This window comes from Sitophilus oryzae, unplaced genomic scaffold (genome assembly GCF_002938485.1).
Source record: "Sitophilus oryzae breed Bouriz unplaced genomic scaffold, Soryzae_2.0 scaffold_111_pilon_pilon, whole genome shotgun sequence".
Lineage (NCBI taxonomy): Eukaryota > Metazoa > Arthropoda > Insecta > Coleoptera > Curculionidae > Sitophilus > Sitophilus oryzae.
Window position 1 is genome coordinate 5719316 of NW_022145749.1, and position 15950 is coordinate 5735265.

General features: G+C 33.4%; 2 protein-coding genes across 2 annotated transcripts in view; one reads left to right on the forward strand and one right to left on the reverse strand.

The window, feature by feature from the left end:
- The window catches only part of LOC115884722 (troponin C-like), a 124677-nt gene extending 110272 nt beyond the window's left edge, over positions 1-14405 (reverse strand). The window contains exon 1 of the mRNA XM_030903427.1: positions 14284-14405. Coding sequence (XP_030759287.1) covers positions 14284-14292 — 9 coding nt within the window. The 5' untranslated portion in view covers positions 14293-14405. The remainder of the gene's footprint in view (positions 1-14283) is intronic.
- LOC115884698 (trypsin-like) lies at positions 1895-10323 on the forward strand. The gene is made up of 4 exons (XM_030903352.1): positions 1895-2153; positions 4277-4512; positions 7724-7845; positions 10066-10323. Exons 1-4 carry the CDS (start codon positions 1930-1932, stop codon positions 10270-10272), a joined length of 789 nt encoding a protein of 262 aa, XP_030759212.1. The 5' UTR covers positions 1895-1929; the 3' UTR covers positions 10273-10323.
- Positions 14406-15950: the final 1545 nt, after the last annotated feature.

Consider the following 15950-nt stretch of genomic DNA (forward strand, 5'->3'; position numbering starts at 1 on the left):
ATTATCCATAAAGAGAAATTGTGTTTAGAAATAAAATGTTTATTGTTTTTAGGCTTTCTTTTTAATAAAATTGACTACCGCAAGCTGTTGCGAGGACATTATATTAATTTTAATTTTATTTTTTTAGATATCCTGAATGATTTTATTATATGATATTGCATTCGTGAATGGTTGTAAACTCTTAGGTATAAAGTATAACTGAAACAATTAATTTATTCTACTAATTTCGAGGTTCCTTTGTCGGACACAAAGTTAGACACTTTGTGATTGGCTGAACCTGCACAGTCCCGTATTTAATTTATGTCTATATCTACTAAAATTTTAAAGCAAATTTAATCTTGAACATTATATACCGTTCAATGGTGTGTCCCAATGAAAAAATCATCTTTAAAAGATACTCCCCCCCCTCCCAGCGTTAACAAATAAAATAATTATAAAAATAATTTTATCTTCAATATTTATTTAAGAGAACCATTTTTTTAATCTTCAAACCAAGACCTGAATATTCTTTCATTACTTGAGCTCTGCATTTTAGCAGGATTCTTTTTGCAGGCATTTTTGAGGGCTAAACGAGGATTAACTTTAACTAAACGCGGTTCGTAAAGCCATGACTCTGTCCAGGTCTTCCATTAGTAAACATATGAGTTTATCGGACACCTAAATTTGACATTAAAATATTAAAAAGTATCCCTTTTTGCTATTTGAAATAAAAGTTTAGACTATTCTACATACACGTAAAGTTACGTGTATGTAAAGTTACGTAAACTACTTCATAAATAAGATACAAAATTTTTAACTTGCCTTACAAACTATCTCACCACTATCTTTAACAGGCAAAAATTACGAAACACAAACATGTAGTCACTTTCTCGAATTTTAAATGGTTTCAGGGTGACAATTGTGGCAAAGAAAATGTTATAGAACAAAGCGGAAGAATTGTCAGAATTGAGTTTTTAATTATTTGAACCAATACTAAGCCATATTTTTAACTTATTTCCCAATAAATACGTTTTGTCCGACCACTGCACTGGTGTATGTCCGACTACTGTCTAATTCACCCTATGTCTCGGTTACTTTGCTCGGTTATCAGAATTTTTAACTCTATGGTTATCAGTCAGTAGTTATAAGTTAGTTTTATTTATATTTTTTTAGATATTATCTGCTGAAAAGGAAAAATCTATATCTAGAGTGGCAGATACAGAGGGGGGGGGGGCTATGGGGCCCGCCCCCCCCATAAAATCTGTAAATTGGGTTAAATCTTAGGTTTTTTTTGGATTAAAAATGGCACCCTAAAAAGTATATTCTACATTACTTTTTATTTTGACCCCCCTAAAATAAATTCCTGTATCCGCCCCTGTATATCTAGGTTAAATTTAGGTTTGTTTTTTAAGGACCGTTTAGACTCTCTGATAATTATCTCTGAGCCAATTTGTACAACAGAAACTCTGAGCCAATTTGTACAAAATTTGCGCAAACTTATTTTTTCCTTTACACATTCTAGAAACCTATAATATACCAATCAATTTAGTTTCTGAATTAGATAAAGACAAACGAAGAAATGAAAAATTAGAAACAAATTTTTAAATAAACTAATATTGATAATAATAGAGAACAACGGCCTACGGCCGCGTCAGCCGCTGCTAATACGTATACGTAGACGTAAAGCATCTTATACATGTAAAAATATAAGAAATGCGCGTGCGTACGTAAACGTTTACGTGTTTGTAGTCTGTGCCGTTGTTCTCTATTGTAGCTCATAAAATGCGGTATACCGCAAAAACACTCAATATAGGATACACTTAAACAATTTTGTGATATTTTGATAAATATGCACTTGAAATGCTTAAAATATTCGACTTTAGCGATAAAATCAGATTGTGTTTATATAAATTGAAAAAATCAATTACATACTCCAGTCGCAAGGTAAAAATGTTAAAATTAACTCAGTTCGTTGTGTTGGCTTTGGCCGTTTGTCATTTCGGTCAAGTTTTGGCCATAGAAGGAGGTGAACCAGCTGCTGATGGCGAATTTCCTTATATGGTATCTGTGAGAGACTCGCGTAATAACCATATTTGTGGAGGTACAATTATCGGAGATATTTGGATTCTAACATCTAGTATTTGCAATACGAGAAGTTGGGGTGGATATGTTAGGTAAAAATGTGGATATCAACATTTTAACTTTTGGGTTATATATTTCAGAAAACATAATATTTTAATACTTTTAAATCGATAAAATTATGGTTGGAATTTTATCAATCAATTTTCAATATGAGGGCTGATATTTTAGTCAATTTCAATAGCCGGGCACCAGTTGTCTACACATGTCAAATCTACACGTGTAAATTTTTAGTCGCTTTTCTTTGTTCTATACAGGGCGGTCCAAGCTTTGTTTCGGAAACTTCGATAGCATATTTATTCTGCTGATAAAAATGAGTAAAAAAGTTCGTATAAATGTATGTCCAAAAAAGCTTAATTTCGGAGATACAGAGGGTGTAGAAGTTTCATTTTTATTTCGATTATTTCTAAATAATTTCTGAAGTAACGTCAATATTTGGATGAAAATTGGTGTCTGGGAGTTTTTTGACATAAAAAATTTGATTTTTATGTCAATATGGCTCCTATTTGTAAGGGGTGCCACCTACATGTGTTTTAACTGTTTTGTAGGGTAATAACAGTTCGTCCGTTCCTGTATAAATCTACTGAGTAAAAATATAGATTTCTGTAATTTTTTACGTAAAAAATGTCTCTTGGTAAAAATCACTACGAGCAACCGTTCTCGAAATATTTGTAATGGAAATTTTTTTGCAACGAATAAACATGTTGAGTAGATAGTTATTTGACTGAAATGATAAATTTAGGGCCTTTTTATTTTTTTAAATTAATAATAATATTTTTTACTCACTAGTTTTATACAGGTACGGACAAAAAGTTATTTCTCTTCAAACCAGTTAAAGAAATATTTAGGTGGTGCCCTCTACAAAAAGTTTATATTGACATCAAAATTAAATTTCTCATGTCAAAAACTCATTATTGAATACAAAAATATTGAAATTAGTTCACAAATTATTTGGAAAAAAGGGAAATAAAAATGAAAATTCTACACCTCGTATCTCCGTTAATTTAAACTGTGTGTCAAAAACGAATAGTTTTTGAGATATTTCGAATCAAAGTTTTCAATTGTGGATTTCCTGAGCATAAAATACCCTTTGAAAAAAATCGATTTTCAATTTTTTTAACTTTTGGTACTTTTTTTGCCTGGAACGTGTAAAGGGCTTTAAAATATGAATATTAAGACCAATTTTGCCCCCTTTATAAGTTATCATGTATTTAAAAAATTCACGAAAATTTAAAAATTGATTTTTATTTCTTTTTTCTCCTCCTGTATAGGATTTTTTGGTAAACTTTGTTATAGTTTACTAGCGGCCCTTGGCCGCTTATTTGTGTCCAGATTTGAGTCAAATCGAACCAATAGAAGCCAATATATAACGGTTTAAAAATCCCAACTCAAGTACAGTACGTCTGCTGGATCTGTGTCTATGAAAGGAATGCAGACAAAAAACATTTAAATAAACAATGTCGTATTTTATACGTCGACTTGACGAGTACGTCACCGCAAATCGCTCCGCCCACTCATTTTATTGGCTACTTGCAAATTTCTCGAATTTTTATTGATGGGACGCGTCGTCTATTTTTTTACGAAAAACATGGAGAGAATATCGTTTCCCCTCTCACGGATACCCCGTAGCTACAGAACGAACAGATGTACTGTACTCCATTGGCAAGTGTATGGATTTAAGTCAAATTGGACCTATAGATATATAAATAGATATATAAATAGAATATAAAAAAAATATATATAAAAATAGGTTTAAATTAGGTTTATAAATAGGTTTATATTATAGTGGGGGGTATAAAATAGATTTTAATATAACGGTTTAAAAAATCCAACTCAAGTACTCTATGGGCAAGTGTATATCGATTGACTTATGACATTATATCCTTATGATTTTATATCCGTTAAACTTTGCCGAAACTAAGCGTATTAGGACATACATTTTTATCTGCAAAATATGCTGCCGAAGTTTCCGGAATACAGTTCGGACCACCCTGTATATCTGCTAATATCCTATATTTTATTGAATATCTATGTCATATTATATACCTACTAAAAACGCTTTGCAGTCAAAATATGTATTCTTTAAACAAAGTTTATCTATCATAATAACAAAGTATTAGGTAAAATATAAGATTCATATTGGATTATTTTCATACAGGTATGGATCAAATCTATTGGACGATAATGGTCAGTTGCCTGTGAATGACAGTTTAAACATTATAAAAGTAAATTATTCGATGTATAACGAATGGGCTTCTGACCTTCCACCCTATACACACGATTTGAATTTAATTCGTCTCGAGGAACCTATACAATTCAGTGAAACGGTCCAGCCTGTCCAGCTGCCAGTTTTGGACCAAGAATGGCCATATAATCAAACAGCCACGATCCTAGGTATATTTATTTATGGTCTAACAGTTTGTGTGTGTTTCTGAACGTATATGCAGAATGCAGATCATAGTCTGTATTATATTTATTTTGTAGCTAGGCATATGTTGTTTATTATTTTATAGTTTATAGTTCTATAATTATACTTCTTTGCTAAACTTCATTCGCAGCAATAGATTTAAGATAATTGTGAAGTTTTATCAGATGCTTACCGACTTCTAACATTTTTCTGATTAGATCATAAATATCTAATATTTTCTTCATGGATATCTCATAGGATATCTAAGATACATCTTTTTTCAATGTAGTATGTCTTCATCCTTTATATCTTACCCAATAAACTTCTCCGGAAAAGGCATATTAAGAAACAAGGCAAAGCCACAAAGGCTCTCATGATATGCAGAAGATTGGCGGGAAATAGATAGGCTGCGCCCCTAACATTTTGCGCTGGATGTATACCATGACAGTAAGACTGATGATTACATATGGAGCAGTTGCTCGGTACACAAAACTAGAGCCACGTACAGCAAGGCAAAACCTGTGTAAAGTACAGAGACTGGCATGCATCTGTATCACAGGTGCTATGAGCATATGCAAAACAGCAGCAATGGAGCTCATCTCCCAGTGGATAACATGCCAAGAATTTACAACTTTGAAAACAACACTGTAGTAGTGAGTAATAAAATGGATTGGAAGAGAGAAACGTTTGCTCAGCATGTAAAAGACCATACCATGACGTGGTATGTAGAATGTTTAGGAGTTAATCACCGCGACCTTATAGATCTATTGTGTTTCCCCCTTTCTTGAGTTATAACGGGTTATAACTCATCATACAGTCTCAGGGCTTTAAGAAAAGCCAGTATCTGAGACGGCTCCACAGAGGCCAGCTCTCCATCCTCGACATCAGATGTACCAAGGTTCATGGCACGAATGGTCGTCGTCTCGGCGCACTCAGTGATAAGGTGTTCTGGTGTTTCCCCATTTTCCCCACAAAATCTGCATTCTCCGTTGTTTCTCAGTTTCAGCCTACTGAGGTGTTCGTTGAGGAGACAGTGTCCTGTTAGAAACCCCGTGACAATCCGAAGATTGTTTTTACTTAAATCAAGGAAAACCTTTGATTTTTCTCGGTCATAAGTTCTAAGGAACTTTTTCGAGTGTCTTAGACCGTTGGAGGACACTCATTCCAAGTTACGGATGGAGTCTTCCAGATTCTTCAGTTCCGCTTTCAGTTGGTTCCCGTTTGGAAAACAGAACGGTTCTGGTCCAGTTAGTGGTGTGTTCGCTCCTTTTCTAGCTAGATCATTTGCTTTTTCATTGCCTTCTATCCTTTGGTGAGCAGGCACCCAGAGTCAAAAAAGTTTTGACTTTATTTTCTTTGCCTAATTTGTTGAGCTTCTCTAGGCATTCTTTGACCAACTTCGAATTGACGGTTACTGAGTTGATCGTGTTAAGTGCTGCTTGACTATCGGATAGGATGGCAATTTCCTGTTTTCGATAGTTCCTATCTAAGATAAATTGTACGCATCTTTCGATAGCGCAAATTTCTGCCTGAAGGATACTGGGGTAGGTGCCCATTGGTTCGGAGTATTCAATTTTCGGCCCAAATACTCCTATCCCTGTCCCTGCTTTGGTTTTGGAAGCATCAGTATACCACGTGATGGTATGGTCTTTTATATGCTGAGTAAGCGTTTCTTTCTTCCAACCTTTTTTATTACTCAATACTACAGTGAGGTGTTTCTCAAAGTTGTAAATTCTTGGTATGTCATCCACTGGGAGTTGGAGAAGTGCAATTTTCTTTTTGAGGGTGTTCCAAGCCCCTGACCTGAAAATTCTCCGAGTACTGTTTCCGTCAGTAACCATTCTAATCATTGTCGCATTGGCATAACTACCGACGACAATGTGCAGTGGTGTTAGGTCTAGAATGACCTCCATTGCTGCTGTTGGACATGTTCTCATGGCACCTATGCTGCAGATACATGCCAGTCTGACGTGGTATACTAATGCTTCCAAAACCAAAGCAGGGACAGGGATAAGAGTATTTAGGCCGAAAACTAAAAATACTTTGAACCAATGGGCACCAGCATCCTTCACGCTATCGAAAGATGCGTACACTTTATCTTAGATAGGAACTATCGAAAACAGAAAATAGCTATATTAACCGATAGTCAAGCAGCACTAAAAGCGATCAACTCAGTAACTATCAATTCGAAATTGGTCAAAGAATGCCTAGAGAAGTTGAACAAATTAGCCAAAGAAAATAATGTCCTCCTACTCAGGGTATCAGCCCACTAAGAGATAGAAGGCAATGAAAAAGCAAATGATCTAGCTAGAAACGGAGCAAACACTCCACTATCTGGACCAGAACCGTTCTGCTTCCCATGTGGAAGCTAACTTAAAGCGGAACTCAAGAACCTAGAAGACTCCATCTGTCACTTGGAATGGGAATACTCCAACGGTCTAAGACACTCTAAGAAATTCCTCAAAACTTAAGACCGAGAAAAATCAAAGATTTTTATGATTTAAGTAAGAACAATCTTCGGATTATCACGGGGTTTTTAACAGGACAATGTCTCCTCAATGAACACCTCAGTAGATTAAAGCTAAGACAGAACGGCGAATGCAGATTCTGCGGGGAAAATGGGTAAACACCAGAACACCTCAACACTGAGTGCGCCGAGACGACAACCATTCGTGCCATACACTTTGGTACGACTGATATTGGAGATGGAGAACTACCCTCTAAATCGTCTTAGATACTGGCTTTTGTCAAACTCCTGAGACTGTATGATGATTTATAACTCAAGAAAGGGAGACACAATCATATCACAAGATCTATAAGGTTGCGGTGATTAACTTTCCTCTTCCCGCAATTCTACTTCAACAATCTGCTTAAGATTAATATGAGGAACTATATTTTTTTATTTGTATTCTTTCAATCTTCCTTCTAGAGCCAGTTGAATTTCTTTGAGTCCAGATCACCTTAAAAGTTTTTTGGTGTTTCTTATAACTAAAGTTATAACATATCATAATGTTATCGGTTATCTTTAGGATATCATATTAGGTTCAGATTTGTAATTTCCGAACTGTCCAGTTGGACAACAGTGAAAATATTTATGTCATTTGTATTAATAATAATGTTACTAAAGTACCTATATTCTATGCTTAACTTTCCTATATTTGTGCCAATCTATGTTACAATAAATAATTTAAATTTAAGGTTGGGGCAAACCTCATTATTGGAGAAGCCAGGTGCATCTTCAAAAGGCTAACGTTCCATTATATACGGACGAATATTGTCATGACTACGAATTTGAAAATTGGAAAATTCCTGATGTTTTTGTAAGTTCTCTTAAATTTTGGATTTTTTTGCTTTCTTAATGGCTCAAAAAATATGAGCGCCTGTGTCTCGACAACATAACTTTTTATAGTGTCTTTTTGTATAGTGATATTTTGTATAACTGTTAGAGACGAGCAAAACTGCGATTGCGATTTTTAAATCGCTGCGACTATAACCTGCGATTGCGATTTTAATATTTAAATATTATACTAGGGATATAATTGTCTGTGTATGTACCTATAGCTTAACAGTTAAGAAAAAGTTAATAAAAATCAGTTGCTTAATTTTTTTAACATCTGAAAATTTAACTGGAAATATCAAATGTGTGGTAGGTACCAAATTATTCTTAAAAAAAGTCTTTTCTAAATATGCTAATGAACCCCCATCGTTCCATTTGAAAACATTGAGATATGATTAAAAATACGATTTGGGCATCTTTTAATCGGCCAAGGCCCGTATTCTGTAACTTTGACATAAAAACATTACGCTTTCAAAGCGGCGAGCGCAAGTATTCGATCAGCGAAACGCAAGGCAGTCGATTTTGGTATTCTCGTTGCCATGCGAATCGTGTTCTGGATACGCGTTGAGCACATATTGGCAACATCACAATTTCTAATGTAGCTAATAGTCAAAAGTTGATAACTGACGGATGTAACAATGAAAAATGTCAATGTTACGTGAATGTCATAACCTATTGTTGAGTTATGTCAAACTAGGTTTCTCTGGATATGTCATTATCAGTCATTATTCTTATTATACGAGGGAAGTGTTGAAGACTCTTCTCAGCATTTTCGATGTTTTGAACAATATTTATAGCTGCCAAGTCGTAAATTATCAATTACTTAATGAGGAATTTACAGAAAAAGTAGTAATTTTCACTAAAGAGCAAGATAACGCACAAAATCACAATTTTTTTTATTTTCACTGACAGTTCGACAAGCAAAACGATCCTTTAAAGCAACCGTTTTCAAAGCGCTCAGCGCAATCAGTAAAGACGCTAAGCGCGTCAGACGAGAATACCGAAATCGTTAATTAAGTGCGCGCTCAGCGAAAATTAACGTCATATACGCTGAGCGTCTAAAAGCGCTTAGCGTTTTCAAAGTTACAGAATACGGGCCCAGGACAACACAGGAAAAATAATACACAATTAAATCTTTTTCCAAGGATCCTTGATTAAAAATTATATTATTATTACACTCTACATTGAAATTTAAAATACGATTTTTTAAGCGTAAATGTCAAAAGTTGATATAAGATAACCATTCTATTCAGAGAGTGTCATTTTCTATCGAATAAAGTAAAAAAAATACCGAGGGTACCATTTAAAATCAAAAGTTGTAGTCATTTCCGGTGAAACAGGAGGTGATCGAAATGAATTGAATACGTCAATCAGTCCTAATTTATGTCGTATGTTAACATACCAAATCTCGTTTTTTTATCTTAAAAAATAGAAAGGGTATAGGGGCAAACCACTCTTGAGAAACACCCGGTATATTATTGATCTTGGCCCTAGAAAAAAATATCTTCTCTATAAATTAATAAAATCAGAGGAAAAATTCAATCGCAGTTTACAATAAAATGTTTCAATGGACCACAAAATTACATTCACAACAAAATCGCAAATCGTAACTCCTAAAAATTCAAACTCGCAGATAGAAAGTCAAAATCGCAGCAAAATCGCAACTCGCAACTATTGTAATATTGGTTGCGTGAATTGAAACTCGTTAATACTTAGGAAAAATCGCAGTCGCAGTTTCCTATTATAGCAATCGCAAGTTGCGATTGCGATTTTAAAATCGCTGCGATTGAATCGCGGTTTGCGATTTGTTACTCATCTCTACTAACTGTAGACTTAGAGAATCTCTAAATCGACTCTTAATACGGGATATTATATAGGGGACGGATAATTTAAAAAAAAACATTTTTTTTTAAATTTTCAAACTTAAATAACTCGGTTATTTTGGACTTATCTGAAAAATGGCAAAGAGAAAATATGTTTCTTTTATCGAGATCTACCAGCCCTGAAAATATTTGCACTTATTTAAGACTCGCCCTGTATAACAGAAAGTACTGTGATTTTGCAAATGAATTAGTAGAGTTTTCCCATTGTCATTAAAAATTATATTATCAATAAGAAAATCCGATTTTTCCTAAATGCATTACTATTTGCTACATAAATATTTAGTTAACAAAAATACTCAAAAATATTTAACTTTTTTTAGGTTATGAAATGTGGTGGTGTAGTAAATCAAACATTCCATTGTTTTAACGACTATGGAGGCCCAGTTATCTATGATGGAATACAGTATGGTATACTGTCCTACGTCTACAATAGTGCCGATGCAGAATACGTGTGTGGACAGTTTCCAAGCATTTATTCTCCAGTTTCCTACTTTAGAGAGTGGATCAAAGAAGCAACTGGCATTTAAAACATCTTAAATAGAATATATACATATAAATAAATAAATTGCATTAGTTTATTTCTTGTTTATATTTTTACATGTTTTCCTTAAAGCCTCATTCAGAACCTCGAAATTAGTCGAATAAATTAGTGGTGGTTCTAATTGGCGTACAAGTTTGTTCCTCTTTTCTGAATGCTTACAATTCAGAATGTCAAAATTAGTGGATTAATTTTCAATTAAGAAAAAAAAAGTTAACAAACTTTTTGTTAACTAAAACAAACCAAAGCCAAACCAAAACTTTTTACACTAATTATACTTCAAAATTTGCGAGTAATGCCATTTTGATTATCCACAAAGAGAAATTGTGGTTAGAAATTAAATGTTCGTTTTATTTTTAATTTAATATCTATCTATCCTAACTAAAGTAAGGGATGTTAGAAGTGAAGTAGCAAAATTGAAATGGAAGTTTGCTGGTCACAATGTCAGACAGAAGGATGATCGATGGAATAAATGCATCGTAAACTCGAGGCCCTGGGAGAATAGAAGAAGTAGAGGAAGACCCCAGATGAGATGGGCGGACGATCTGAAGAAACATGCAGGCACAAGATGGATGAGCACGGCGAGAGAGAGGGAACAGTGGAAGAGATTGGGGGAGGCCTATGTCCAACGATGGACCGAAGAGGCTGAATAGATAGATATATCTATCTATCCTAATCCTAATCCAATCTATCCTAATCTTATAAAATATTGTTTTATAAGATCAGACTTACTCTATTAAAAAACCAAAGTAGGGACAGGGATAGGAGTATTTAGGCCGAAAACTAAATACTCCGACTAACTGACTACCGCAAGCTATTCTCTTAGGTACGACTCTTAGGTATAGAAAACAAGAAATGTTGAACACATATACCTGGGCATACGAGGCTTTGGGCCTGAAGCTAAACATTGACAAAACCAAAATCATGTGCACTCCCCCGGAAGATCACAACAATGCTATAAAAATCGGTGAAGAACTATTGGAATATGTGGCGGAATTCAATTACCTCGGCAGTTTGATTTCGGAAAAGGTCAATATTGACTCTGAAGTTCAGCACAGGATTAGCAGCGCCTCAAGAGCATTCTGAAAATTAAAAGACAGGGTTTTCTACAATCATGACTTCAGTACAAAAACGAAACTTGCAGTGTACAGAGCAATTATAATCCACATCATGGTATATGGGAGCGAAACCTGGGTGCCGTACCGCCGACACATGAACGCATTAAACAAGTTGCAACAGAGACACCTTAGACAACTCTTAAGAATCCGGTGGTTCCATCATGTCTCAAATGTATCGGTCCTTGAAAAAGCTAACTGCGAGAGTATTGGAGTCATGGTTACAAAATCCCGCTTAAGATTGGCTGGTCACGTATGCAGAATGCAAGAAAACCGCATACCAAAATCTCTGCTTTATGGTGAGCTTGTAGAGATAAGAGAAGGTAAGAGGAGGCCGGGTGGACAACTGAAAAGGTACAAGGGCATTTTCAACGAAAACTTAAAGGGGATTAACATGCAAAATGAGTGGGAAGAAGCAGCTCACAATAGAACTTAATGGAGAAGAGTTATAAACTCAGTTAACAGCGACAACCATAAAGTAAAGAGGCAACAAAGCAATGAGATTTTTGAATGTCCGGAATGCGGTAGGCAGATAACATCACGTATCGGGCTTTTCAGTCATAGAAAAGCTCATGAAAGAAAACGCCTTGCGTGACCATCTTCTAATGTGTGTCGAATCAGCGAGTCATGGCAGTCAGCGAGTAATGGCAGTAGTAATAATTGAAACAATTAACTTATTCTAGTAATTTCGAGGTTCCGAATAAAGTTTGAATATGATGATCCACATCGAGTATTAAACATATCTTACTATGTCGTCCTATATTAATATTTTGTAGAAAATGTGTTAGGTACTACTTTTAAAATAATCACTCGATATCTATAATTAACATTATTTTTTAGTATTTAGTAAAACCCTGATAAATGGGGTAAACCTGGGCATTTCAACGAATTTTATCTTAAGTGTTTTTGTAAGTAATTCTTAAGTAATCAATCATTCAAGTTGAATCTATACTTCGAATAGGAGAGGGATAACAAACTGTAATATATCAAAATCATAAATTCTTTATTATTTCTTATGTCAAAAAACATTTGTATCCAAATATCGAAATGAAGCATTTTAGGACGCATTTATACATATTTAGGAGCAATTATACGAACTTTTTTACTTACTTTTATCGGTAGAATATGCTGCCAAATTTTCCCGAATACAATTCGGGCCACCATTTGTAGTATTTATTACTGTTTCCCGTGGTTCCAATAGTGAGAGTCAAATTTGGAACACCCTGTATATTTTATTACGTAGCTATTAAGTTGATCGTAGTAGAAGAAAATATTTAAGTTATTTTTCTACAGCTCAAAGTTTAAATAACCTTATTATAAATTAGCACAGGTCTCGTATATGTCTCGTTTATCAGTCAATATTATAATGTAGTAGTTTTAAATCCCAACCTAAGCTAATTTTAAAATTATTTTGATTAAAAAAGAACTCCCTTGAAAACTATTTGTAGATCACTTATATAAAAGAAAGCTCGATACCTGCTGAAACGGAAAAATTTATGACAATCAGATGAGACATGACAGGTTTATTTTTCAAATATAATAAAAATAGTGGGAATAGTGTCTTTGTATTTTTCCGTAAGTTTTAAAATGACATATTATTTTTCATGTTTATCTAAAATGTAGATATTTGTTTAAAATGTGATATTTTATTGTATTAATTTAAGAAAAATTACCAAGAACTAGTAAACAAGTAGAATTTCCTTGCTACAGTAAAAAAAATAAAGAAAAATCTAAAACTCTAAATCTCCATTCGAATCTCGAATTTAGTGGAATAAATTAATGGTTTCAATTAGCCTAGAACTTTGTCCCCCTAATTTCAATGTAAGCATTTAGAACGCCAATATTAGTGGTAGCAATTTTCAATTAGTTTAAAAAGTTAACAAACCTTTAAAATTATCCTCTAATTATATTTTTTACACATTTACAGAATTTGCGAGTAATGTCATTTTAGAATTAGAAATTAAAAGTTGGTAAAAGTCATACCACAATTTCTCTTGACCGATGATAATCAAAGACTAAAACTTCATTCAGAACCTTGCAATTAGTGGAATAAATTAGTGGTTTCAATTACACTTTATACTTTTTGTTTAAGTTTAATTATCTGCTGATGATGTTAACATGGTTAGCGAAACGCGCGTCCAGTGTAAAAGTAAAAGTGTTTTGGTGTATTGTGGTGATTTAGTGTTTTATTTGGCGTTCTGAATGCATACATTCAAATTACAGGAACAAACTTCTACGCTAATTGAAACCACTAATTTATTCCACTAATTGGGAGATCCTGAATGAAGCTTTAAATGACATTCCGCACAAATTCTGAAGTATAATTAGTGGAATTAGTGGATTAAAAAGTAAAAAGTTTGTTAATTTTTTCTACTATTTAAAAATTACTGAAATTAGAGGAACAAACTTCTATACTATTTGAAATTAAACTACTAATTGATTCCACTAATTTCAAGATTCTGAATAAAGCTGAAAGCCTTATACATTGCTTTATAAAACCTTAAAAAATGTAACTAGATATAAAAATGTTTCCTTAAATGCCTCATTTTCTTAAACACTTCCACACGATGTTCTAAACTTTTGTCAAAATATGAACATTCTGTTTTTCCTCGTATAATAGAGGGAAAAATAGGAAGTTTCGTGTTAAATTTAGAATGAATATAAAAAATCAAATATCTTAACTACAAATCGACTCACAAGGAACAAAATATATTGAACTTTCAAAGTCATGAAATTTTTAGTGTCTATTTTTCGTGCTGGCCAGTGAATATAAATTTCGTGAACATATAGGTTTTTTATATATCATTTAAACAGATAATAATAGAATCATTTTTTGATAAATGCCTACTGTAACTTAATATTTATAAAATAAAAAAAAAACTTACAGCTGACATGGTGGAGTTGAGGAGAAATCTGTAGCAAGAGAAGCACAACACAAAGATCAAGTGACTGAAGCAATTGGGGCCTTCCTCTGGCTTTTATTCCCAATACAAAAATAAACATTTTACTGCCGCGATTTTCAGGCTTTATGACCAAAGTAATTTTTAACGGCAGTCTTATATTTTGTATTTCATTTTGAGTAAACATTGGGCTAAATTAGAATACATGGAGAGCAAAAAAAATGCATACCTTTAGCTGAATACAAATTATGATTATAAATGTGATTTAATATCCACTATTATTAATCTGTTTATTTATTGATTTTTGTTCTGTTATACCGGGTGCGTCTCAAAAGTGGCTCAGCTATAACTTTTTTTATTTTATCAGATAAAAAAACGATATTTCGTGTGTTAGTATATGACATAAATTAGGATTGATTGACGTACTCAATTGTTTTCTGTCACTTACTGTTTAACCGGAAATGACCGGCAACTTTTGATTTTTAAATGGCACCCTCGGTATTTTTTTATTTTATTCTATAGAAAATTACATTCTAAATAGAATGACATATCATATGTCAACTTTTGACATTTTAGCTTGAAACAAAATTGAATTTTAAATTTCGATCTAGAGTGCCATGGCCGTGTTAAAAACACTAATTTTTAATCAAGGAGCCTTGGAAAAATAGATTTGATCGTCTAATGTTATTCGTGTCTTGTCCAGGCCGGTTAAAAGATGACCAAATAGTATTTTTAATTATATCCCATTTTTTTTAAATGGAACGAGGGTGGCTCATTAGCATATTTGGAAAAAGCATTTTTATACGAATAATTTGGTACCACACACTTGGTATTTCGAGTGAAATTGTCGTTATGAATCGCATGTTGTAATTTCAAATAAACCATATTTGAAAACTTAAAATTGACATGTGATATGTCATTCTATTCGGCGTGTCATTTTTTATCGAATAAAGCAACAAAACACGGAGGGTACCATTTATAAATCAAAAGTTGTAGTTATTTCCGGTGAAACATGAAGTGACAGAAGACAATTGAGTACGTCAATCAATCCTAATTTATGTCATATATTAATATTCAAAGTCTCGAATTTTTATTTGAAAAAATAAAAAAGTTATAGGGGTGAGCCACTTTTGAGACGCACCCGGTATATCCATAATAAATTAATAATATATTAGTTTTAATTCCAATAAATAAATTTTGTCCGAAAATATTGATTAACACACTTGGAGTGCAGTAAAACTCGGGATCATAGAAAAGCAGACCCAAGAGTAAGACGGCTCCTTTTATTGAAAGAAAAATACTTTTAGAACTGCCAGACATGACAACCAGAATCTTCATAGATAGTAATTAGTTAGATAGTCGAATCTTGATAGAAAAGTTGACATATGATATGTCATTCTATTCAAAATGTCATTTTTTATCGAATAAAGTAAAAAAATACCGAGGGTGCCATTTAAAAATCAAAAGTTGTAGTCATTTCCGGTGAAACAGGAAGTGACCGAAAAGAATTGAATACGTCAATAAATCCTAATTTGTGTCATATACTAACATACCAAATCTCGTTTTTTTATCTGAAAAAATATAACAGTTATATGGGTGAGCCACTTTTGAGACGCACTCGGTATATTAAAAGTGAGGAATAAATTCGTTAA